The following is a 27,708-nucleotide window of genomic DNA, read 5'->3' as shown; positions in this document are numbered from 1 at the left end:
ATGTCTGTGAACAGACACGATACTTAACGTGACTTCTACATGTAAGATTGCAGGTAGTGCTAGTGAACTCTGCAGACATATCCATAGCAGGAAAAAGGTAAACATCACTGGCATTAACATATATTAAAACGTAAGCTACAGTCTTAGAATACAGCAAATCAGCTACAGTTTTAATACGCCTTAGATATAGGAGTAAGCAAGTTTTATTCTACTTGGTAATTAATCATTCAGCAGTTTGCCTTTTTGGCACAGGTACACATAACATCTTCCCAGGAGAAACAGGACAGTGTGAGTTCTCTCTTAATGAATTTACACACTTCTCACAGCAAAGTTATTTAATTTAGTTAGTATGATATCAAGCATGCTTTACCCCGTTTCATATGACTGCAGAACTTTTTCATAACTCAATTTGTTAGGACTCATTTGTAACATAATTGCCTCAAACACTATTCTTATATTTAAAAAGGATACAATAATATTCTCTTTAGTTTCAAAAAGGAATTTTCTTGATGCTCCTTAGTTCCTAGTTAAGAAATGTTGTAATCTACTTAATTAAAAAACAAACCCCAAGCCCCTAAGTTTATGCTAGTTCTGCTCAAATGCTTGTTATTTGATTCAGTTTATTTTGCTAAGGTCACTTTACTTACATTGACCTTCTAAAAAAATTAATGATTGGCTTGTGACTAAATCCAAAGGTCTTGCTTCTTTTTCCGTCCTTCTCAACTTATCAGCTAGTTTTGGACCTTTGGATCATTCTTTATCAACTCAGTTTACATAGATTTTCTGACTCTGCATAATATGTTTTTTCCTGCTTACTACATATGTTCGATGCTTTATAGGGTCCCTAAAATTGTTCTTACCATCATTACAATGAGCTTTGTAGTTGATGCTCTGCCATTGAAAAAAAAAATTCTGATGGACTCCATTTTTTCAGTGAGATATTCTTTCTCATATCTCAAAGGTCTGCTTCTTCCTTTCTTAGGGGTAGTTCCTCCTGGACATAAGCCAATCTTCATTTAAGTACAAACAAAGCAGAAATTCTTTCCTTTTCCTAACTGGCACATTTATGGTCTGACCTTGAAACCTTTACTCATGGTAAACAGCGTTTTCCTTTCAGCCTTCACTGAGCAGCAGTCATTTGACTCAGATTGCCCTCATATGGGCCTTGATACCTTCAACACTATCAATGCACTAACCATATAAAATGCACTCTAGTGGTATCCCTATGCTTCTTTCATCACTTGACCATCTTCTGGGCCACTTATTATTTAAAAAAAACCCAAACAACTCATTTGTCTCCTTAAAGGAAACACTTACTTGTATTTCTCTGCTTACATCTTCTTATTCCTGAAAACCCAATACAGAATTCATACAGTTCACATTCATGGTGTATCGAAGTGTCACTCCTCACAGTCCCCTCTTTGTCATCAAAATGAGTCCTCTTGTGTTTTATATACCAGGTAGTTCTTTATATCTTCTTCCTCTTCTACAAGAAGAGCTTGATCTACCAATGTATGTTTTAACTGACAAAAAATCGTGGAACACAAAACCAGTAAAGATTATTCAAATGTATATAAAGCCACATTCATTCAAATACAAGAAAGTTACTTAAACGTGGTTGACTAAGCAGGTGCGGAACTCTTTGGATCAAAAATCTTATTATAAGACCACATCATTAATGTTATAATATCCAATCAATAGAATTATTGCAACACCCTGAAAGCTGAGCTCACTACCCAAAAGCTTGACAATTATTTTCAAAATTATGTGCTGATCTAGTACAGTTATTTTCTTCCACTGCAAACCACACCTCAGTACAGAATTTTAACTTGAAACAGGAACAGGAGCTTCACATTGCTGCTATCTGGTCTATAATGATTAAATAGCAAGTTTGGTTTTGTTTGTTTTTTTAATGGGGGTCCATGCATTTTTTGTAATATTCTATCCATCATTTCTGAATGATATAAGGTGCTTTGCAGGTTTATATAAAACCATTTCATTCTGATAACTAGGTAATCCATTTAAAGCAATGTGGTTCCAGTTAATGAAGAACATTCTGGCCCAACAGCTTTAGAGAATAAGATACTAAGTGGTAAAAATCTAGCTTAAAACCACGGAATTATAAAAAGTGTGCAGTAGAGAGAAGTTATCCTTGGCAACAAGATCAGCGTTAGTGAAGATCAAAGTATAAACTCAGCTATGTTTTAGGACAGTATCTGGTCCCAGTCTCATGTATCTTTTTCTCTAACACATATCTATTAAAGAAACAGAAGTCTCAAGGGATGACACTACTATTTAAATGTGAATTCCCATCTGCCCAGGAACTGAGGTCCTGCTTTTCAGAGCATATGTTGTTGTTTAGATTTGTGATGTGGTATAGCAACATGCCTGAAGTACTTGAGGGCTGTGATGTTTAAGGTTAAAGAAGAGCCTACCCTTTCTTACCAGTATTTCTGCTATATTACTGATTAGAACAATTTGGTATGGCATATCTGCTATGAGCTGGTCTTAACATTTACATATATTCAACAGTTTTTACTTATTCTTTTACTTTACTTACAGAAACTTAGTCTGTTCATCAATACAAACGTGAGAGTCCTCCGTTCCTTGTAGTACCTTGTCAAGCATACTGCTGGCTAAATTCCAACAGACTACACCCACAAGAAGAGAACTTGGCACAGCAAATCTTATCTGTTAGCTATCAGGAACAACATAGAAGAATCCAGTGTGCTTCTTAGAAAGCAAGTTTCAGACTTTCTGAAGTTCAGAAGACTGGACTGTTTCAGCTGAGGAGAATAAATACACCTCAAAATATTAAAATGACTTTTTTTTTTCCTCCTCCAAGCTCAAAATTTTGTTGCCAACTCTGAACTCTAAAAACAGTCAAAATCTTTTGTTGCACATAATTAAAACAATTTCTTTATTTTAACATATTTAACTTTAACTCATGACCTATAAGAGCTGAAAATCAATGTACTATTTTCAAAGTCCTTTGAAAGATATTTCAAATTTAATTAAACAATATAAATTCTTGTTTTATCTTTCTTCACACTTAAAAGAAGCATACAATTAGATTTAACCTCTTATCTAAACAAACAATCTACATATGTGAAATGGCAGGAAATTCTTTCTTCCTAATTCCAGCTTCACCAAACCTGATTCATTATTTAAATTTGCTGACAAATTCTACATGGCTTCTGCCTATTTTATCCTTTCTAGTTATTGACAGAGCTTTCCCCAAATGCTAATTTTGGGTACTTCTTTGAAGATTTTCTGTTCTTCCTTGTCAGGACCTCTTCACTGTGTGACATGCTGAAGTGCAAAATTCTCCGTCAGACTGAATGCAATCTGCTACAATGGAGTTTTGACTATAGAATGAAACACTTATTCCTATGAGTACAAGAACGAAGTAAAACTGATTTCTTCTCTTTTTGTGCAATTCATATGGTAAATGATAAATCATAATGATAAACTACATGGTATGTACCATCAGCAGGGATCAGGATTTATAAGGAATCTCCACTCTGTGGATACACCAGTACCTAATGGCTCTGCAACCTTTCTGCTAGCAGGTGCACTTAAGGGGTCTTTTTATTCCTATCCAGCTAGCTATTATCACAGAACTTGTAGGAATTTAATACCATTGAGACCTATGACCCTTTCTCAAATTTGTCTGAAAGGAGCCAAGAGGTTCAAGTTACAGGGAGGGGAAGGAGAGAACAGACATAGACATATATGCACATACACAACCCGCAGTCATATAGCCTTATGTTCTTAGGAAGCAAGAGTAAAACCTTCCTTGTCTTTAAGAAATCAAAAGATAAAAAATTTCTCCTGTTTGAAAGCAGATGACCTATGTAGATGTTTTCTATACGAAACTTAGATAGCAATAGATTCAAAATTTTTTAAGATTGTTAGCACACTGCTATGATTCAATTCTTGGTGTATTATTTTATTTTATTTATGCAAACACTGCTCTTCATATCTTTCTGTTAAAATGTCTTCAAAAATTAATTGCAAAATGCAATCACATCGCATATATAATCAAAATGCATTTCAACAAAACGCATTTCAAAAGAACATATAAATATTAATATGTATTGTACTAAATTTCAAACATGTCTGATAATTTAGGAAATAATTCCTTTTTTGGCAACCAGGTAGCTGGAATACTAGAAAGATGTAGAGAAACATAGTTATGTATCCTAACCCAAACCAAGGCTCAGTAACTGAGCTAAGGAAACAACAGTATAGGTAGTAGAGATGCATGTATGTGAAGGGCAGGACACTGGCCAGAAAGGAGATAGAAGTTAAAATTGAAATAGCAAACACAGTAACAGAACTCTGGTGAGATAATCGTTAGACAAAACTTTTGGCTTAGAAGTAGTCAAAAAAGTGTTTGGAACTTTGAGCAAATAAAATAGTCCTTGTTGACTCAATCCATCTGATTTCAGGAAGACAGGACTTTCCACTGTCCTTCTGGCTGTTCACAAATCATGTTACATCATGGAAATGACTGATGTAATATTTAATTTATTTTCCAAACAGAGCTTGCAGAAATGCACATTCTGACTAGCTACACTGTATTTGCGCATAAACATGAGTACCAACATATATATAAATATCTGGTTTAATTTTAGATGTCTTGTTTCTATTATAGAAAGGTGACAGAGCTGAAGAAGGGTCTATGAAGGCATGGGATTTGGTGATCATAATCCATGACATTTACACTCTGTCATTTCCAGAAGCAGTGCAGTGCTGACTACTGAAAAATGCAGGAGGTTCATGCAGCAAAAGGCACATCACTTGGTAGGATAGATTTCATTCAGAACAGCATTTCCATGTATACAGTAACACGATCTGCCAACACTTTCTAGGGTCAGTACTGTGACAATACTTTCTGTCAGGGCTGCCAAGTGAACTTCATGGCTCCAGGACATTTGAAATTTTTAAAATCTCAAATATATGGTCTTGCAACGTAGCCTGTTGTACATTAGCATTTAAAATTTGAAAACTGCTTCACATATTTCTTGAAGAAAATTTATAGAAATTATTAACATAAATTTGTTGTATGCTTAAACTAACAACTGCATCCAGTTTTTTTCTCACTCCTGCTGGAGTTAAAATTGCAGCCATATCACATTATACATCTGAACAACACTTTCAAAAATGCTGGTTCCTTTAACCATTGTGTGAGTAGCAACTGCAAGTAAGCTACTTGCCTCCTAATGTGAAGGGGTTTTGCATGATTTTTTGTGGCAATACTTAGCATTTGTTCCACTTGTTTTCTCTCTTGGAAAAGACAGGAAACTTTGGCTCTCCAATAACCTCTTATCCATCCCAAGCTTCCAGGAGAGGACAACCCAATACACCGAAGTTATTAGACCTCTATTTACTTTAGAGAGAAATGCTACAAAACTCAGCTTTCCACTGCTTCGCCTTTCTACACTGAACTAAAGAATGTCTTCAAGAGACTCCCTGACAAGAGGAATAAGCCACAGAACCTCAGTCACCCTGTGCAGTTTCTTGAGCTTTTGAATGTTCCCTTTAACAGACAAGCAATTACTCAGTTACTCTTTTCTAGCAAATGCATGCAGTTTATTCCTGTGAAAGAGGTTGGAGTACCCTTAGACTAAACTAGATGGCAGATCTTGTCTGTTCAATTTGCTGCTGTTGCTCAGTAAACAAGGCTGTGAGAATAAAGCTTCTTCCCATCCCCTTCTTCTAAGAAAACACAGTTCTTTGATAAGCACATTCCATCACTTGATGCTCTTATTGGCAGCATCTCTGAATGCTGCTCATACTGTAATGCCTCTGAAAAGTTTTCTGAGTATAAGCTTGCCTCGATGGTAGGATAGTAACAAACTAGACAAGTAGGGTTTGATTTGAGTGTCTCCTTCAGAGGATGTCATAAATTTATTGTGAGTTTTATGCTTTATCTGTCTCAAGCCTAGAGTTAATGGTTCAAAAGCAACACTGGATTTGGACACATGGATGTCATTTACTCTTCCATCACAAATGAAAAAAATGGCAAAGTCAAAATTTGATGGAAAGGAGTAATTTTAAATTCTCCTGAGGTCAAGGCTCAGCTAAGCTTTCTGCTTTATTCTTACCCTTTCATCTCCCCTTGGCCACTTCAGTTCTTGACAAATAACAAGCCCTCAGCAGAGAGGAGGGAGCAAGTAGCTTACTTGCAATGACTGGCATACCTGTACTAACCTATCTGAACACTGAACTTCTGCTGGCATAGCTCTGCAATGAGCTTGGCTGTGCATCTGTAATGAACTAACAGAATTAAAAATCTCCATATAGGATGGAAACATTTTCTCAACTCCATGAAAGAGAATTGAGCAAGGCTCCCTTTGGAGTTTCTGTGTTAGGAAATGAGAGAATTCCCGAGCTTTGACAGCTCCCTTCCCTGATCTTAAAGAGCACATCTATTCTGATGAATCCCAACCATGTCCACCCAAGGAAGATGAGGATGGGCTCAGTGCCAAGAATCTAGTTACCATCCAACACCAGGAATCTCTCACATATCACTGTAGAATATTACAATTTTCTTCCTAGAATTTAATACCAGTTGCTTCTAACACCTCTGCAAATGAAAGATGAGTCTCACTATGATTCAGACAGCTTCACCTAGAATTTCTTTAGCCTGTCATAAATGAGCAGAGAGCTAAGTCTAGGCAGTTCAAGACGTGACAGAGCATATACTTCACTGACCTTCATCTCCTGAACCTCTGCCAGACAGGGAGGACAAAAACGGAATGGCTTGAACTGAGCCATGAGTAGGTTCAGTGATTTATCTCTGTATAGACTACGAAATTGGTTCTTACATTTACAGAAATTATTTTGCTTGGTTAATAGACACCTTTCAACCCACATAGAAGTGGGAAAGGAACAGAAGGAGGATTTGAGATTTAGCATGTAGGGAAGGGAGATCAAGCTGTTGCTTATTATCTCCATTCCCTCCTCTGTATTGGTCCTAATATGGTTGGCACTAATCCTAATATGCATTGGTACTAATATGATTCCCTTGATGAGCCAGTTCTAGTCAGTGAGTCAGCAGAGAACTCACCCAGCAAAATACAGTTTTCTGCTGGCTTAGTGAGCTGAATTCATCAGTGAAGTGTCAGAAGAGCGCCAGAGCTGGAGCAAGGGAGGCAGTGGAGCTAGGATGTCACATAAGAAGGAAAGGGAAACCGAATCACTCCTTTTGGCAGGACCAATGAATTAGATCAGGTCAGACTGTCTCATTTGATTGCAAGCTTACAGAAATGCTGTGCTAACACTGCAAATAAACCTGTAATAGCAACTGTAGTAGCTGTGAATTTGACAATGGGACAGAAAGGCATTTGAAACACGAAACTGAAAGCTGAAGATTTCAGTTTAGCAATCCTGAAAAGTACTCAGTTGGGACTTTCAGTGGGAAGGGTCAGGTGAAACAGGTAAGAAAAGAACAAACCCAGCTGACCTGTTACACAGGTTCACCAAAGCCACGAGTCATCCACTCTGAATCCCATCTCTCTGCTATTCATCAGTAATTAGGTAAGCGTTGTTTTGTGGTATGATTATTGTCACTTGAGCTAGCTAGAATAAATCATGCTGCCTTGTACCATTACAGTGAAGTCTGCCATCAAACCATAAAACAATAGAAAATAGAAAAGAGAGGATGTTGTCTGCACAGAAAATGTGCAGCCTGGATCATCCTATGGTTAGCCAGCATAAGGAGTGCAGGGCTTTCCCATGCTCACTGTCCACATACGTTCCCCTTATCCAACAGTACAGTGAGCTTGAATCCAAATTTAAAACAAACTTCCAGTTACTTGTTACCCTCTGGTGACATCTTGTGGATCAAAGCCAAGTATCTGCCTGCTGGCAAAGCCTCGAGTCTCTAAACCTGCGGAGTGGAAGTCTCTTTCCTAAGTCTAAGGAGCTCTACAGCATCTGACAAAGTTTAGCTTTTCCTTATTTTTTCCTTCCTTTCCTGCTCTGTGGATAGTGCAAATGAGCACTATAGCAACAAACCCCCTACAAAACTGAAAAATAGAGGTAAACAGGAAAAAAGCAAAGGAGAGAGAAGAGTACAGAAACAGAAAAGAACAGAGTAGTGAATAAATTTCAGTAACTATATTTTCTATTAATAAAACAGATTTTAGTGTCTAAAGCTGCATATAAGCAAACATTGAGGAATCAGGATTTCATAGCTGAAATCCAGGGGAACCTATATACTGCTTGCCACAGCGGCTGGAGCAAGCAAATAATTAGCACCACATAATGATAGCTCATTGTACCCTGCAAATATCAAGGAACTAACCCTCCCACTATGCCTCTGCATCATTTACGGGAAAAAAAGATTCAGCTCAGATTCAAGTTGTAACAGTAAGAAATGGGAAAGTTAGTAATACTTTGCTAAAAATATTAATTTATTTTGGATGGTTAATTTTGGAGCTTCCATTTCAAAATACTTAGGCATTCATTATATAGGTTAAATGTATGTAAGTTTATCATATAAGTTAATTACATAAGTTTAAATTACAGCCTCATAATGTAGGAAAAAATCACTTCTACATAACTTCTACATAACAAGAAATACATTCCCTTGTGACCTCTGCAGCCACCTTGAAATTTGATCTATCCCCCAAGGAGGATATTGATGCAGAGAAAAGAACGAGCTCCACGAATGTCAGCTATCAGGGAGTTATAAAAGAAAGGTATCTGTTTTTCAAGGGCTTCCACAAAACATTAGGAGACTGAAAGCTGGAAATGAGCAGACCATGGAAATGGAACATACATGGAAAGTCGTAAACTCATTAACTGAGCAGCCGCTGAAACCACAGTGAGCAGCTGTGAGCAGCATCTTTTCACCACACAGCCTGACCGTGCAGGCCCTAAGGGTGCTTGGGCAGTGCCAAACACTGGCAAGAGGCCTCCTGCAGAGCCCGGTCCCATGAACATCCAGCACAGGACAGCACTGCTGGCTGCCCATGGTGGGCAGTTTCCAGCACAAGCTCCAGCACACGTGCCTCTTGTAACACTACACAAATGTCAGCCTGTCACAGGAAGCTCCACCAGCTCTCTCCAAAAAATCTGTGTTTGGAGCAGCTAATTGGAAAAAAGAAGGATAAGGTATTAAATAAGGTTTACTGAACTATCAAACGTAGCGAACAACTAAGTCAGTAAAAAAGCACTCCTTGTACCCAGGCTAACAATATTTAAATTGATACTTAGTTCAGCAAAAATACTGAAGCTTACACGCTATAATTTATAGCCAAAGTGACATCTGTTTGATATAAAATATCAACATACACTATGGCAGTCCATAACATTAGTCAAGCACAAAATAACCTGCCTAGGTTAGTAATTCCCTCACAAAAATAACTTAAAAAACAGAAAAGCACCAGCTACTTCAAAGTCACGCCACATCATATGTGACACAGTTCATGCTATATTAACCAAAAAAACCATATGAATTAGAAGTCAATTACCTATTAAAATTGCTATAGTAATGAGAAATTCTTGAACAAACAAAATATCTAGCAATGGACTAACACACCTTCACCCCTTGGGATTACTGAAGAAAAACAGAATGGCCCAGTGTGCAGCACAGACTAATGTCTTACAGGGCTTTGCTTTGTGCTGTTTTAGAGAATGAAACAAAACTTAGTGCTAAATCAAAACTATCAGAAGGAACACTATAGACATAGGTAGCTAGGGTTTGGTAAATGTTAGAGAAAAAACAAGTATTTGTTGTGTGAAAATTTACAAGTTTTTCACAAAAATTGGTCCTGAATAAGGCGGCAGACAAAGGTCCTTCAAAATGTTGCTGGGGCACATTAGTGATGAATTAACCTGAGGCTTTTAGCTCTCAGGCTGCAGATTACAATTCCCTACTGAAGTCACAGAACTAGTACCACTGCCCATACAAGAATGTCAGAGATGTAACTGAAGGTTACTAGGAAAACTCTTCTTCAGAAAGCCCATTGTAGGACCACAGCACGATATTGCCACACTCTCTGAGCAAGAGGCTGAATTAATTATGGTGGTTCAGCAATGCTTTGGAAAGACTGGCTGTTAATGTAGCCAATATGGTGTATTAATTTCTCGTGCTTCTCCCAGGCAGTTACCATCAGATAAAGAAGCTTTTGAAAATATTCTGTAGCTTTTATAGCTGTGGAATAACTCATTAAAAAAATACCTGAGGCACCAGTTTGAAACAGTAGCTCTGTTACAGAAGAACTGTAAAAAATCCTCTAATTCATCCAAATGCTAAAGCCTAATAATAGTCGAAATTTACCCTAGACATAAACCAGTTAATTTCCACCTGCGCTAACTCCCTGAACCAGCTCCTCACTCAGTCCCAGGAGTTCTAACGCTGGCTCATTGAGGAAGAGTGTGTGAGCAGGAAAGGCAGCCCTGTCTGGAAGCCACTGCAATCCACTGGGTCCAGTTTCAACTGCAGAAGCTGCCTGGGAGGTCTGACCACAGCTAAATGGACTGGACAGCTCTGCTCCCTCCCACCCCACTTGAACATCCAGCACTTGTGTTGCATCAGAGCTACCACAGCTCACCTAGCAGCAAAATTAATTTATCTGGCAGGGGAAACAAAGCCTGCAGTGAATAAAAAAGTTGCCTGGTAGATCAATGACCTGAATCAACTCACCTTATGGTGAGAATATTAGATTTGATAATAAAGGGGAGTACAAAACTGTGAACAAGAGGGTAGGAGACTGTCCCCTTTGGTGGCACCTAGCAAAATATGAAATTAATTAAAAAAAAAAAAAAGAAAGAAAGAAAAAGTAGTCCTTATTCACAGTAATGGCTGTTTAAACTTCACCAAGAAAAGCACTGGGTTGCTGGGTTCAGTCAGAAGGATCAAATTCCTCGAGTTTGCTTCAAGGTTGTCTGAGCAACTAATGTGTCTCAGCCTTGGACAAGTGCAAGACAGAGAAACTGAGACTGTAAACTCCTTTTGTGCATCTGCAATACTAATACATGTGGGATTTTTTTAATTAAAAAAAATAGGTCACACCCCAGATTTTCAGTTGGCTCAGCTATTTACCTACTGGACTATTTACCACCCAGTGAGGAATAGCATCAGGGCTGACACAAGAGGAGGACAGGCACACGTTCCCCAGGGCAGCTCGCTGGTCCTGATCACAACGAGAAGTGCCAGCCTTGACCCTGAATCTGCTGCACCGCTGGGCCCAGCGTCCAGCACGGCACGCAGGGAGCCCGCCAGCACCCGCAAGGCTGCAACCACCTTATCATGCACCACCTGCTGCACTTCCATCCCCTGCAGCGGCCAGCAAGCAGGGCCTCTAATTACAGCGGGGAGCGACTGCCACCAAATTAGACAACTATCCGGGGGCACTGGAGCCTGGGAGGAACTGGAGCCTGTGGGCTCAGGCGGCAGCCTGCCACCCTGGGGCTGTGAGGGGGCGGGCGCGGCCGCTGGTCCTCCACAAATATGATTAAGGGCGTAGAGCATCTCCCTTATGAGGAAAGGCTGAGGGAGCTGGGGCTCTTTAGCTTGGAGGAGACTGAGGGGTGACCTCATTAACGTTTATAAATATGTAAAGGGTGGGTGTCACGAGGATGGAGCCAGGCTCTTCTCAGTGACAACCAACGGTAAGACAAGGGGTAATGGGTTCAAACTGGAACACAAGAGGTTCCACTTAAATTTGAGAAGAAACTTCTTCTCAGTGAGGGTGACAGAGCCTGGAACAGGCTGCCCAGGAAGGTTGTGGAGTCTCCTTCTCCGGAGACATTCAAACCCGCCTGGACTCCTTCCTTTGTAACCTCTTCTGGGTGTTCCTGCTCCGGCGGGGGGATTGGACTGGATGAGCTTTTGAGGTCCCTTCCAATCCCTGACATCCTGTGATTCTGTGAGGAGGCGGGCGCGGCCGCTGGTCCTTCCCGCCCCGGGCGCGAGCGCGGCCGTTGGTTCCCCCTCGCCGGGCGCGAGGCGCGACCGTTGGTTCGCCCCGTCCCTTCCCGAGCGCGAGGCGCGGCCGTTGGTCGTTCCACCCGTCCCGGCGCGAGGCGCAGCGGGATGCCGCGCGCGCACTGTGCGCCGCGCTGCGCGCCGCGGGGCTGCTGCTCCTGCCGCTGCTCCTGCCGCTGCTGCCGCGCCGCGCCCGGCCCTACTTCCTGCAGGACCTGCGCTTCGCCCTGACGATGGCGCGGGCAGTGAGGAGGGTGCGGGGAGCCGGTGCCCGCCGTCCCGCCGCCACCTTCCTGGACGTCTTGGCGCGGCGGGCGCCGCACAAGCCGCTGCTGCTCTTCGGGGACGAGGTGGCCACCTACGAGCAGGTGGAGCGGCGGAGCAGCCAGGCGGCGCGGGCGCTGCGCGGGGCTGCGGGCGGGCGGCTGCCTGGCGCTGTTCACGGGCAACCGGCCCGCCTACGTGTGGGTCTGGCCGGGCTGCGCCAAGCTGGGCTGCGCCGCGGCTTGTCTCAACCCCAGCATCAGGGCCGCGTCCTTGCTGCGCTGCTTCCAGAGCAGCGCGGCCACCGTGCTGCTGGCGGCCCCAGGTGAGCGAAGCACCGGCCCGGAGCGGAGCCGCCGCGGTGACGGGGCTCCTGGCCGGGCTTGCCGGGGAGGCAGCGCCGCGTTCTCCCCCTCGGGCCTCTCCCGGGGGGCGCCGGGGGCGGGCGGAGCGGGAGGACACGTTTTCTGATTGTGTCCCGCCCTCTAAAGGTGAATTTGGGGAGTTGCGTCAAACTCGCTGAAAGGAAAAGGTTTCAAAATATTTTGCACTGTGTTTTCATTTTCAGCTCATGCACAAGACGTGGGCATTGACCTCTTCTGATACCTCGTTAGCTATTTGATAAGGGTAACAAAGACCTAGAAATAAAATAGCCCTCGATCATAAACAACAGAGTTTATTCACAGTTCTGTTCACACAAACGTCGACATTAGAAATAAACAAGGTAATGTAGAAGAATTGTCTTGCTGCAGCTGGACAGCGACTTAGACACATGAAGCTGGTTGCAGTCTATATAAATGCTTTTGTCAGGTTTCAGCTAAAAGAAAAAGGCATGAACCCATGTAGACAAACCATGTCCCTTTTCTGTATAAGAGAGTTTGACATACTAGTATGTTTTAAATGGACAGCTGCATTGTGTTCCATACAGAGACCTTGCTTCATGCCCAGTCCTTCATATATATTTGTATGTATGTACATACATACAGTATGAGTGACTCACCATATGGGCAGTCAAAAGATACTCTTTATCTGCCTAGAGTTGACAACTTCTTCATTAATATATACTCTAGAGATAGTTGAATTCATTCATCTATTGTATGTAACAAATATTTTCTATGACCCAAAACCTTAAGAGTCCAAATGAAATTTTCTCCTTTTGTGATAAACTTCTGCCTCACTAAGAATAAATTCCGTGCAGTCTCTGAACTGTCTAATAAGCATTTGAGTTATTAGCATATGTGGGAAAGGCTATTGTGTGGCATAGGAAATGTATTTTTCCTTCTCTATAGCATACTTGCCCCACATTTTCTAAAAGTCTCCAGCTCTAAGGCAAAGAAAAGGAAAAAAAATGAGCTTTATTAATAAAAATTTACTACATGCTTGACTCCACTAGTGATTGCTGGACATCAGAAGAGGAAAGAAGTCTAGGTCTTTTCTGTTGGACCTTGATTCTCTCTGTCCTTATCAAGTTTCATCCTTTATTATCTTGCTGCTCCATGTAGGAAAAAAATACTGTCTCATCAGAACGTACCTTTACATGAGATACTGTCTGTGTGCTTGTACAGATAAGTTTCTGAAAATAAATATGCTGATTTCATTGATGTAGTTTATATGTCATTGAAGTTACTTATGCCTACCATAAAATATGGATTTCAAAGGTTATTGAGGGGTTATTTATCTCAGTGAAAGTTTACTGGGGGTTATTTATCTCTAAGGTGCCTGCTCATTAGATACTTGCATAAAAGGCCTTATTTTATCTCCTTCCTGCCTGATAGTGTCCAAGGAGCAGAACTCTCTTCCCACCCAGCTTTACTCTGTGCAGACCAGCATCTGTGCAGTGCTGGAAGGCACAGGTGGGATGGAGGACAGGCCAGGCTGTGCTGACATTTTGAGGTCTTATCTGTTCACTAAAATAAGCCTTCAGTAGATTTTTGTGAGTAGCTCAGTGGCTAAAGGGCACCCATGGTAATCCCAGGATGTTTTTGGGACCAAAGTTACAGCAGAAGTACAGAATTGTTTGATGGGGAGTTCCAGAGTCTGCCAGACTTGAAAAGGTAATGCTTTTAATAAAGTTATTGCTTTAGTGCAATTGAGACAAACTTTTGATGTGGATCTTGGCTTTATCTAGTCAATTAGCTTGGAGATATAATTTCCAGTAACAGATTTAGGTTTTAGTATTAAATTGCCCCAGATATTTGTTGATTTAGTAATACTTAATTTATTTTTCACTTTGAAATAAAATAGAAGTGGTAAAAAATAAATTACATGTTATGGAAAGTTTTACCTTACAGTGTTTCTGTGAAAGTGGTGTTGAGGATTCATTTTAAATTCTGTGGATTGTCTATTCATGTAAAAGTGGAAGGCTCCAACAGCAGCTAAACATGAAAGCTGCCAAGCCAAAGTTGATGCGCTGATAGTATACCTCACAGAATAGTACAGAACTTTCTTATAATACTTTTTTTTCTTTCCTCTTCAAGAATTAAAGGAATCTGTTGAAGAAATACTGCCATTCTTGAAAAAAGAAAACGCTAAAGTATATTACTTAAGCAAGACATCTGCTACAGAAGGAGTTGAGAGCTTTCTTGATAAAGTAGATGCTGCTTCAGATGAGCCTACTCCGTTGTCTTGGAGATCCGACATAACCTTGAAAACGCCTGCCCTGTACATCTATACTTCTGGTACTACAGGGAACGTAAATTCACAAAAACTATATGGAAGGCCACACATTCCTCCTGACATAGTGGTTTTTTAGTAAGGAAAGAGAATCTGTTATTTCACATTAATTCCTACTCTCATTCATTTCTCCCTTGGGAAATGGAAATTTTGGTATCTGTATCTAAAACCAAAAAGCATGTAGAATATAGGCTGACTTTAAGCACTAAATCTGGGTGCAGAAACTGAAGTAAAAGCCAATTAAACATACAAGTTTTATGCCAGCAAGGTCACTAGACATCTGCTATCCCGTATCCCTGGAGACACTGCTGGCCGAGCTATGTGTCTTAGGCACCCACCTTATACTCAGTATCTCTGGATCATGAACTCTCAATGCTGGCCATTAAATTTTTGGGTGTCAGAGTACCAAAAAGAGTGAGGGTAGCTCAAAATACAGCTAGTCATGGCCACTGTGCAGAGCTGCAGCTGGTATAGGAGCTGCAACCTACCCTCCATAAAGGCATCTAGCGTTAAGAGCACGTAGCCGCAGCAGAAACTGGGTGACAAGGATGAAGACAATGCCTGCAGGCACTCAGACCTATAGCTTCATTAGGAAGAGCAGGATATAGCTTTACAGCAGTTAATTCTTCGAGCCTCTTAGGACAGGAACTCTCCTGGGAGGACGTACAAATTTGAATCCTATTGGGGCTGCAGAAGGCAAATAACTCAGGTGTCCTTCATTCTTGTTAAGGGCTCTAACATCTCTGTTCTTACACAATAGGGAAGCACTACCATCATTTTGTCTTCTAGCATCAGTTTCAGCAAGTAATCAGTTCAACTGTATCTGATGGGAAATGAAGAGGTTATGTAGTATGAATTCCAGTTTCATCTAGGATGATTCAGAGCTGTGAGGAGATACCTAATTCCAGGGGAGATGCAAGATCAGAGATTAACCTCTTGTTTTAGCATTTCCATTCCCCTTGCTCAGCATGCTAGATTCTTCAAATCCAATTTCCTCATTCTCTAGGTACTTGTTATTCCTATAGGATTGGGAAATTGGGTACTTAGCAGGGGGCAATCACCCAAAGTTACATGTGGGAAGACATATCCCCACTAAGGCTAAAATCAAGCACGTTGCATAGCCAGAAGCTGCATACCTCCCTGAACTCTGGAACTATTACTTGCATCAGTGAAGGAGAGAAAATATTTTCTTAAGCCCTTGTGAAACCAACTGGTCTTACTGTGTTTATTGTTCAAGTGAAGTTACACACAGTTTTGCTTGACTTTAAACAGGTCTTCCCAAGGCTGCAGTGATTAACCACGAACGCATAATGCTAGCCTGTGGTTTGTTCGATGCTGGCAGTGTTACCTCAGAAGATACTGTATATACTGCTCTGCCACTCTATCACAGCTCTGCCCTCCTCATTGGAGTCCATGGGTGCATCATGAAAGGTACCGTGCACTCGACTAGTAAGAACGAACATGCTCCTGTGCAGAATTCACGCACAGATACGATCGCAGATACAGTAAACCTTTTCTTAGCTGCCAAACTTTGAGCTGAAATACTTGGCTATGTATGTCTCTGTTACCAGAAACTCCATAAGTCAAGAGACAATCTCATTTCTTTGTCATCTTTGTATATCTTGCACAGATTTTCACCCTGTACAAATTTTATTTTATCACCTGGACAAACAGAATATATCCTATCCTACATGACAGCTCTTTGCACAGTTTTAGAGTAAATTAGTACAGAGTTTCACCCACAATAATAGCCTTTAACTTCTTGATGAATAGAAATAGAGGTTAAATTGGTTATTGAGCAGGGATTGTATTTCAATATGTTTTAGGAAGAGTATTTCCAAAAGCTATATAACCCTAATTCTTTAAGTTTTGTACAATATTGTGCTAATAAATTCTATTCAATCTTAAGACATAATAAGCATTGTTCCTTCTGTTATTTGTTTTACTTCTTTTCTCACAGGTGCAACTATTGTTTTGCGTGCCAGATTTTCAGCAAGCCAGTTCTGGGATGATTGCAGGAAATATAATGTAACAGTGATACAGTATATTGGGGAAGTGCTTCGGTATCTGTGCAGTGTGCCACAGGTAACATTAACTGCCTTTCTATTTTGGCTAATTAAATTACTGGGAATATTGATTATATTATGCTTAAAAATCTAACCATAAAGAGAAAAAACAAACACCAAAACAAAACAATGAAAACCTTCCCCTAATGAGGTCTATAATCTCATTGCATACTAACATGAACATTTTTCAAGGAGAAAAGAAAAAAAAAAAAAAGGAGCTTTTGGCTTGAATTAGTCATTATTTTGAATAGTGGAACAATGGCAATCCATTAATTGGCATTCTGTTAAAATGGGTAGAGAAAACTTACCATGTATCAGCACTCCAGCTGCAAAGCAGAAATGAGTTCTCTGGGAACCAGTGGAACTGTGCCATTTCACATTTGGGAAGTGGGAGTTACGTGGTTTTTGTAGCTCAGTGTCCTAACGTATGGTAGTCAAGTGATCCCCAGGTGAAAGTGTTAATGTGATGATTTAAAGAGTGCCCTCTCTGAAGATACACTTAATGCACTGTCCTCATAGGGTACCTATTCTGAGGCACTTTACTGCTGAGATCCCTGCAATCATATTGGTTAATCCTTAATTTCAAAAGTGTGTTTGCATAAAATGACTTTCACAGAGCTAGGCCTAATGAACAGCAATTAGAATTTAGTGAGAGCAAAGGTGGTATCAATCAGTCTCCGTAGCACCATTTGATAACCATAAACCAGAACAGAGAATCAGGTCCACAGTTTCTTTGTAATTTATGTATGTATGCAAAATACCAAATATGCAGAGATGTCATTCTGATGTCAGTTACAGAGATATGAAAAATCTTCACTGAAAATCAGTAGAATTCCTCAGGAATTAGGTACCTAAGCAAGATTATGCTATGCTTTGTATTATTTCTTCGCAAGTTGTTAGCCCAAAATGAGCAGTTAATAAAATAAACTTTTATAATAATCAGAAGACTTGTCTTCTGAGTTAGGCCACTAGTCTTCATCCAGAAGTGTGGGTGGAGGAGATTTAAACTGAGTTAAAGAAACTGGGCATTTGAAACATGCAATTAAGGGTGGTGATAAGTTATATGTCTATCCTGCGGTATTTGAGGCTGTTTGACAGATTACTCGTTATTGGTGGCTGCTTATCTACAAAGGTCAGATTTTAAGAAAGACTTTCATTATTTAATATAAGGATTTTTGTTTACTTAGCACATGGAACTCAACACCAGTGTAGAAAACACTTTTACACAAGCAAGGTTTATAAGCTTATTATCTGAACCCATGTACCCATATGCATGCTACTTTGAGTGCACAAGTCTCCCAGGAAGATGGGATTAACGTTTAAGAATGCAAGAACTTGAACAAATAGATATTATTACTTAAACTGTCCTGGTGCCAAGAGGGCTTGGCCTGTTGTTGCAGATGTAACAGAGACACAGTCTTTTCCATGAGAAACTCGCAGTATAAGCAAGATTCACATTGACGTAGGGTGTCATCTGTCTTGGCCAATGCCATGTCATTATTCAACTTCCTTATTGTGTTAGTAACTTTTATCTAGACTATCATTTCTTTCCTTTACATATCCACAGAAGGAAAAAACTCGGTATGTGTCACAGTTGTCTTTCTGATTATATTTCCATCTAACTTATATAGTAATTTCAGAACAAATGATCAGTCCAAGTATTATAGAAATCACTTTAAGGGTGAATTGTTATGCCCTTCCTTCCTCCTTTCATTAACAGTTAGTCATTTAGACACTGCAGAATTTCAGCAGATTTCATTGTTCTATTTTAAGCTTGGTTCTGTGCTAACATGTTAATGGCAGATCTCTCAGTATCACAGAGAGGACTATATATTAATGTACTTCTTTAGATTAAATTGAATCATCCATTTTTAGACTATTCTGCAGAGCAATAATAATCCAGGAGTGATGTGACTGAAGTAAAAAATAAAGTTTTACAGTATTTAAAAATTGTAGCCATTTCATTGCAGCATTTTTTGGTCTTTTGGGGAATATGACACTGTGAGATGAATAACATGTTTGTCTCAATGGCCAGATTTCTCTATAGAATCACTCCTTGAAAGAGCATTTTGCAATTCCTGTCTTCCATGCCCATCTTCTCCTCCTACCATCTACTGCATTGCCCTCTGCACTGTATTTCCTGAAGACATAGAGCCAGTATATTTATTCTGCACAAATGCATATTCCAGTCAGTCGCTTATGGAACAGTCTAATTCTTTCAACAAAGTATTCCAAGTTAAGAAGTAAATATATATTTTAAAAGACTCTTTGTGCCTTAAAACACCATTAAATTATGATAGATATAATGTATTATGTTATCATATATTAATATATATTATTAATATATTAATTATTATATATAATAAAAGAAACAGTTGGAGACAAAGGCAGGAAGTGGGAGAAAAGAGTCTTTCCATATTTTGCTAAAATTCTCTCAGGCTATTGTTACTCATTAGCACATTAGATATGTTTATGAATTACAAGTGTCTGACCCAGTTCAGTACTTCTATTCTTAAGGATAAATATGAACATAGAAGGCATAACTGGACTGCCATCCTCACTATGTGTTTGTTACTTTACTGTGTAAACAGAAAGATCTAATAGCACTATTAAAAGTTACATGAAATGTGGTAATAGAATTTTTAGCAGGCTAAATCCTGCATTTAGAATGGCAGAAGGGATTTCCTTTCTACCCAAAGACCATTTAAAATCCTGCAAACGTTTTACTGAGTTCAGGGTAAATTACACTCTTCTGCAGATAGTCATCACAAGGCTTGAAAAAAAATAGTTTAGCATGGTGCCTGAGTTTCATTCTGGCTGTCTGAGTAGAATTATTTGTTCCTGTCTCCATCCAAATCAAGTTAACGACTAACTACAATTAGATAGATAGCCTAACTTGCTCAGTTATTTCTTTGTCTTTTCCACATCAAAATCATAAGCTTAACTGTAATGATGTTTGCATACATTTTGCTTTAGAATATGCTCAGTACTTTTAGACTAGAGTTTCCTTCAGAGTTTGCCAGAAGGAGTTTTCCACTCAGCAGAAAAGTGAATTCGTGACTGTTTCTTGTTTCTAGAGAAACAATGATCAGGATCACAGAGTCAGACTTGCCATAGGAAATGGAATAAGGGCTGATGTTTGGAGGGAATTTATCAGAAGATTTGGAAATATTAGTATTTTGGAGTTTTAGGCATCAACTGAAGGAAACATTTCTTTTGTTAATTACACTGGAAAAATTGGTGCAGTGGGAAGAGTAAACTACCTGCAGAAGGTAAGAATAACAACAAAACCTGGCATTTTTTCTTTCTTGGTGAAGTTTGGTGTATTGCCAAGGGCATACTCCAGGCCACTTGTATGACAAGTCGGGAAGAACACAAGGCCCAGCTATGAATTCGTTCAGGGAGAAGATTCTCTCCAGGTACAGTCTGCAGCTGCCCATGCCAGATATCACAGATACCGCTCACTAGTTCAGGCAAAGGGACATTTAGACTCAGCGCATCCAATTGAAGCATGATGTATTTGGCTCCGTTAAATAGAAAACTGACTACGTAGTATAATTCTGAAAATGTTTTTCAAAGATTGAATATTCATATGTGTGTACATTTTGCAAATTTTCACTAGAAAATATTACGCTATGAACTGATTAAATATGACGTAGAGAATGATGAACCAGTCCGAGATGAAAATGGATACTGCATAAGAGTTCCCAAAGGTAAAAACTTAATTCCTTTAAAAAATTCAAAAAGGTATTTACTTTTAAAAATTACATCTCTTTGCATCACTTCTATCTGGAAAGATGCTGAGAACTGCCATTGAGTAAGCCAGGGTTTTAAAAACAAGTTAAAAAATACGTAACAAATCACATAATATTGTAATACAGCTTAAGAGAAAGGTAAAGTACAGTGGGGAATGCAGCATCTCTATACTTGGATTTTAATATCTTGTCTATTTTTAATAATGGACATGCTAACATTTTTGAGTACAGATCTTGCCTTTCAGCAGGAGCTATTTAATTCTGCTTAGAGTCTGTATTTAACAAGCCACTAACGAAACACTGGCAAAACAAAAAGTTCTCTTTTCCAGAAGTGGCTGAAACTTTTTGCCATTGGCAACAGAGAAAGCACATCTGAAAATACTTTTTATAATATATCTTAATATCAGTTTTCATAGAAGAGGTTTATATACTGGCACAGGCAAACCTGTGTTTAAACAGATACGTGTGATACTTTTTGAGTTTGTTGCATTCCATTACATGTGTCATCATTACTGTGAGTGAGGACAGAAATGCTCCCCTTCTCTGTGCGTAAGAGAACAGGTGTGAAATTCTCATTGCTCAGGAATATACCAGTTATATTAAGAGTGTCTGCCCCATAGGCATACTCTCCTACGCCCACTCTCCCTACGCAGTCTCTTGAGTTCGCACGAGGAGGGAGGTGCACACGTATATTCCATATTTATATAAATGCACCCAGTGTTTAAGTTGCTGAACTGCAGATATGTGGAAAATATCTGCAATGTAAGAGAAAAACCCATGAAAAAATGTAAAAGCCCAGGCTTGATGGGGACAGACTGTAATTTATTTTGTATGGAGATAAAATTCACTCCAGTGTGTAACATCCATGCAGAGCTCTATATAACATGGGGTTGAGTTCCAATTTACATAAACATATAGGTGTTCCTGCTCACCTTCATAAATTACTGGCTTTAGAACGTGAACCCCTTTGTTTGAGGGGTAAGGCTGCCTCCCACCCACTGAGTTACATGCAAGTAGCCCGTACTATGTAAGCCGTCTAAAGTCATGCCTGATGCCACGTGTAGGTTTCCTTTGTCGACACAGCTCCTGTTGAATCAGGTGTTCTAAACTGAGGTTTATGAAGCTGTTGAGAGAAACTGGGCAACTATTTTCCACTTACCAGACAAGACCTCAGAGATTCTGTTCTGCTGCTTTAATACAAGCAGGTGATAAATTGTATTAACCACTGTCATTTTAGAGGGCTAATGAACTGAGAGGACAAGGTGAAACTCAGTCTGTACCTCCACAAGTTATTTTAAAAGATGATGATTATGATAAAATTCTCAAATAACTCTATAACATCTGCAAACTTCACTGATGTAATGAAAATTAGTAATTTTTTGGCAATTTACACTTTGCTTTTTAAACACATTTTTCCTCTTCATAGGTAAACCTGGACTACTGATCTGCAAAATCACCCAATATGCACCGTTTAGTGGCTATGCAGGAGCAAAACAGCAAACAGAGAAGAAGCAATTAAGAGATGTCTTCCAAAAAGGGGATTTATATTTTAATAGTGGTGACCTTTTAGTGATCGACAATGATAACTTCATTTATTTCCATGATAGAACTGGAGATACATTCCGGTTAGTTTATTTATTTAAATGCTTGTCACAAGAGAAGATTCTGACTCATTCTCAGGTTTGAATTCATATCCAGTATTTCCTGCTGACTGATGAGAGGAATTTCTTTGACTTCAGTCCAAAGAAGAGAGGACTCCAAGTCACCTCCACTGTTGTCTTTTATCAGTTGTGTTCATAATTACATACAGAGCCAACAAGAGGTTCAGTTCGGGGTGAGAAATGAATGCTCTTTTGAACAGTCAGAAACCAGGCACATTCATAGGACAAAAGAAATTGCAGTTTCACGTTCACTATACTTTTAAAACTCAGGCAGCATAGAGCCTAGGATGGAACGTAAGGCAATAGTTAGGGGGTTGGTTTGTTTAGAGCCCTCTTAAGCATGATTAAGTGTTTTAAATTCTTCTGAGATTTGAATAATCTGGAATGCATTGTTGAATTTTGCAACATGTTTTTCTCTACTTCTGATAACAAGTTCTAATTCTAGTGTAAAAGTGCTTTCTGATCTCAACCTTGATGCTCAGCTCCTGGTAAAGTCAGACATTAAAACACTGGAGATCACTATGTGTAATAGACATAGAAATGACTATTGGCTGCTTATTTTCCAGGTGGAAAGGGGAAAATGTTTCTACAATGGAAGTTGCAGATATTTTAGGACAGATGGACTGCATTCAAGAAGTTATTGTATATGGAGTATCTGTTCCAGGTATGAGTGAAATACGTGAACTATTTCAACAAAAGAATTTTTTAATATATTAACAAAATACCAGTATACTGAACTGCAGAGTATAGGTAGCCCTAATTCAACTTATTTTTTGTAAGCTACATTTGATACATTACATCATTTAAATGGATACTGCATAAGAGTTCCCAAAGGTAAAAACTGAACTTAACATCATATAAATGTTTGCAATATTAATCAGCTTAAAAAAAAAAAAAAGTCAAAACTTATATTAACATAGTGTGACAAGAATACTAACAGGAGAATGGAAGAACATTTGAGATTAAGATTCACGGATATGAATACTTGTATTTTTTACAGGAATATAGCTCTGTAATTACTATAGAGTGAGACAAACAAAATAGACTTCAATTTCTAGAATAAGAATGTCAATTAAGAAATTGATCCCTTCCTTTTTCAGCTATCTTTAACAATTTGAAGGGATGCAGGAAGTTCTGACCTGTTTACTGCCTTTTTTCTACTCCTCAAAATTGTGTGAAATCTTTGAACTTTATTTATAAACTCTATAAGTGTTTATGGCAGCTTTTAAAAAAAAAAAACAAAAAAAATCGAGAGGCACTGCTGCTAAAGGCAGATTCCCAGATGTACCGGAAGACAAAAAAGGGAGCAGATAGCTTTATTCTGCTTTCTTGTCTTCTATATTTTTGAGGTACCTTCCTGTCCATGTTTCTCACCCAAGATCAACAGAACTCCCATCTAGCTCCTCACTGTATTTGCGTTCTGATGGACAGTTAAAATGGAACCCATTCTTACAGTGGAATGTAGGGATCTGAAATCAGACAAAACCGATTAGATTGAAATCCTTAGTATTGCATTGCACATGCAGTTTAGACTAGGTGGTATAATACATTGCATGCCCTTAGAGTATGACAGGAGAATAGAAATGCCTGATGTTTCTGAGGCTAAAATAACAAGGCTGTTTATAAACAAAGATGATCTTTTAGAACAGTGAATTTAATTCAAATCAATAAACTTTTTATTAATCATGTTTGTTTGTGCTGCACCTATTGATCTAAAAGTAAAGCCTCTCTGTTTAAATCATTCTCGTTTTCAGTTGCTTTGTGGTAGGGGTGAACACATGGCTGCCCTAGGAGACATTTCAAAAGAAAAGTATCAATGTAAATGGTCTAGAATTCTTTATGTATTTCTCAGATTACAATCTAGGAGATGAGGAAGATACGCTCTTCTTCTCAGTGCTCTTGTAAAACCATATAGAAGAGGTGTTAATACCTAATTATGAAAAAACTTTATGGAAAAAAAGTATTGTTCAAACTGGTTCTCACCTTACGTTTGTATAGGAACTGGGTGGATTATGTATTTTCTGTTTTACATGGCATGGGAATATTTGTACTTTAGTAATGTAGCAGGGGGTGATAGTATACATCGCTTGAGAACTCATTAATTCAATGGTCTAGATGTTGAATAAACAAATTGGAATGCCAGGTGTCATCAACACATAGTGTTAAAGGCAAACAGAAACAAGACTCTAAAGAAACTAAAGAATCTTAAATTAGATATGCTTGTTCTCTACTTTTCTTTAAGCATTAGACAGTACTTTCCATTTTCATTTCCTCCTGTACGCAATTCTGTGAAAGTGTTCATATGGTTCTAATGTAAAACTTTGTATAAGAATATTACTTATTTCTTCTTGCATTACCTGTAATCCCAGAAAACAGAAGGAACACCAAAAGGTTTGTGTTTAAATGGTGTGCCATCCTTCAGCCACCAGAAGGGGAGCGAAGCGGCCCCCTCAGTGTGTAGTTAAACAAGTAAAACATCTGAAGTACTTGGATTTTTGCAGCACTTAGTTAATCGTTCATAAGGGAACAAACAATGGCAAACTGGGTCTTAGTCCTTTCAGTCCTCTTTCTGCATGGCTGAGCTTGTCGGCACAAGTACAAGCATATTTACCACGGTATATTGTAAAGTAAATTAACCCACACAGTTAAATGCTGCTGCAGGCAGACTTCTGCCTCAGAGTACTGAGACTTGATTTTCCAAAGGCTTTCCAAAGACTTTGGAAAGAAGGGTGATTTTCAAAATGTCTGCCATCTCTCATACTGATGGCAGGCTTTCAGAAGAGGTTGGCATCTATTAATAGCATGAAGAAGCCTTAAGAAAATCTGATCACTTAGATGTCTAAAGGAAAAATAGGTTAATAGTTTCTAAAGTGGCTTCAAAGGGAGGTTCACTTAGAGGAGAAAGAAAAAAAAAAAAAAGGAGGTTAGCCTTAATTTCAAATTTATATATGAATGACAAGTTATTTGCTGTCATTATTCCTTCAGGTCATGAAGGCAGAACAGGAATGGCATGTATTCGACTAAAGGAAAACTGTGAATTTAATGGAGAAAGTACTTACAGACATGTTAACACTCACCTTCCAAACTACGCGAGACCTCGTTTTATAAGGATTAAGGTAAATCACTGTTGCTAAGTAGCCTTTAGTATGTCCATCTGCATTGTGTTTTCACACTTTTCTCTGAGGACTATGCACTTCTAGTTACTCCAGCAATTCTCAACAAGGCTTTTTTGTCTCTCACTTGCTCTTCTCATTTACCCATATGAAAGTGGAACTGCGCCCAGATATTTCAGCCTGAAAAACAACAAGTTGCGTGAGCAGTTAAAGGGTACCTGGCACATTTTAGCATATAAAATCAGGAAGATTTCTTAGTGGAAAATACATTTCCTGTTGGATTTCTTCAGCCCAGTAACACAGCTGTGTTCTCAGTTTACTGTAGCTCCCTCTACAGACTGTTCTGTGCAAAATGAAGATCCCCACACAAAAGCTTGCAAGAGAGCTGTCTTTTGCAAGGGAGGCCTTAGATTTTTATCCTACCAGTAAATAAATAGCCAAATTGTAAACTGAAGTTTAACTTGAATTAGGAAAATGTTGCAAGAATGTAACTTTTACTGTACTTCTCAAGTTATTTATTTAAAATAAATGTTGCTTGAGAAAGGACGCGTATTTACTGAGGTGATTCAAGAGGACTAACATAGAGATACTGGCATGCCTAATTACTTAATCAATCTTTAAACTTTCGAGTTATACAAACAAAACAGCTGACCCATCAAGGCAGTGGTTTGTCTTGCCATCCTATGTAAAGTACAGCGAGTCTTGCCTAGTCTCCAACTGCCATTTTCTGTACTCTTCTGAGAAAAATTCTGCATCTGAGAACATAATTGTTTTCCGGATAAAACCCTTGATGCTGACTGAAAGCTGAAAACTAGTATTTTCCTGCCTCATTTAAAGATTGGTAATGTAAGACTTTCAATTATGTTTCTGTGGCCACAGCACTCCTTACATTCAGAGTAATTCCTGGTCCACACATTCCACAGTCCAGTTATTATCTGATGAATACAGATAGTTTAGGCCTCTATTAGTAAGGCTTCAACTTCTGTGCTGTATGGATTTCCTTTAAATATGATTCCTTTAAATTTAGGAAATCTAATCTATTTCACACAATTACATGCTGACATTGATTAGTAGAGATCTGATTTTGTTTTGTAGAGTGCCATTGAACTTACAGCAACTTTTAAGTACCATAAAGTACAACTAGTGGAGGACGGTTTCAATCCAGCAGTCATCAAAGATTGCCTGTATTTCCTGGATGATGAAGAAAGACTGTATGTACAAATGACCCAGGACATTTATAACTCAGTAAAAAATCATGACTTGAGATTGTAAGGCACATCAAAAAATCTGTATAATATTCAGATTTTAAAGCATCTGTTATTATACCTTGCCAGGAAATCCTATTTATTAATATTAGCAGCTATCAGTATCTGAAATTAAGTGTAAATGTGAGATTGTTTTGATAAGGCAGAACTTCTCCAACTCTGCTTTGTATCTTAGCCTGGCTTCTCCTCTCCTTCATTCCTGCTGTGTGTGGATGTATTGTTAATGCTGTGAATGTTAAGACCATGCACCTAAGCATGTGAAAATCGGTACAATGTAAGATGTCTTTATGCAAATACATTTATATTCATATTAAAGGGTGATCCACTGCATTAGTAAAAATTACACTCCTGAATCAAACCACAAAACTCATTAAAATAGAACTTATAGTTGTCTCAAATGAACTAACCAGAAAAGTCTGTATTAGATGCTTACATTAACTTTTATCCATTGCAGCAGAGACGCCCTCTTATTTTTCATGCACCAAAGAATACAAACAAAGAATAAGAACAATTAATAAGAACTAAGATGTATTTTCCTTCAGGTGCAAATGGAGTAATGGCAGGCCAGATGCTTCACAATGAAGTGTGGCTTAGATTTCCCTGGGATTTAAAAAAAGGCACATAATATTACAGAATTGAATAAAATAGATCTGTTTTTACTGGAAGGGGTTAGCAGGACAAATTTTGCTGCTCTTTTTAACACATGCCTTGGTGTACCACACTGAGTTCAGTTAATTTATGAAGGTATCCAAATTGTTCTGATTAACCAGACTTGTTTATGTAACTTGAGAATAGTTGTACTGGGTTAGACTGAAGATCCATCTGGCTGAGTACGCTGCCTTCAAGATGGGGTGATTGTACGTGTCTGAAAATGACTATGATGAAGAAAGCGAGCATCTAGCAGTCCTTTCCCAGTATAATCTCCTAGAAATCATGATGCTTCCTGACTCAACAGTGGTATCTC

General features: G+C 39.0%; 1 protein-coding gene across 1 annotated transcript; it reads left to right on the top strand.

The window, feature by feature from the left end:
- Positions 1-8,950: 8,950 nt before the first annotated feature.
- Positions 8,951-26,751, top strand: SLC27A2 (solute carrier family 27 member 2). The gene is given in 13 exon segments (XM_065641930.1): positions 8,951-8,990; positions 11,026-11,433; positions 11,897-12,353; positions 12,355-12,536; positions 14,689-14,893; positions 16,152-16,315; positions 16,845-16,969; positions 20,028-20,222; positions 20,573-20,663; positions 22,132-22,330; positions 22,933-23,030; positions 25,352-25,482; positions 26,575-26,751. Coding segments are annotated over 13 exon segments (2,472 nt in total).
- Positions 26,752-27,708: the final 957 nt, after the last annotated feature.

The sequence above is a fragment of the Caloenas nicobarica genome, chromosome 10 (assembly GCF_036013445.1).
Source record: "Caloenas nicobarica isolate bCalNic1 chromosome 10, bCalNic1.hap1, whole genome shotgun sequence".
Lineage (NCBI taxonomy): Eukaryota > Metazoa > Chordata > Aves > Columbiformes > Columbidae > Caloenas > Caloenas nicobarica.
Note: the sequence above shows the minus strand (reverse complement) of the source record. Positions and strands in the feature narration are given on the sequence as shown.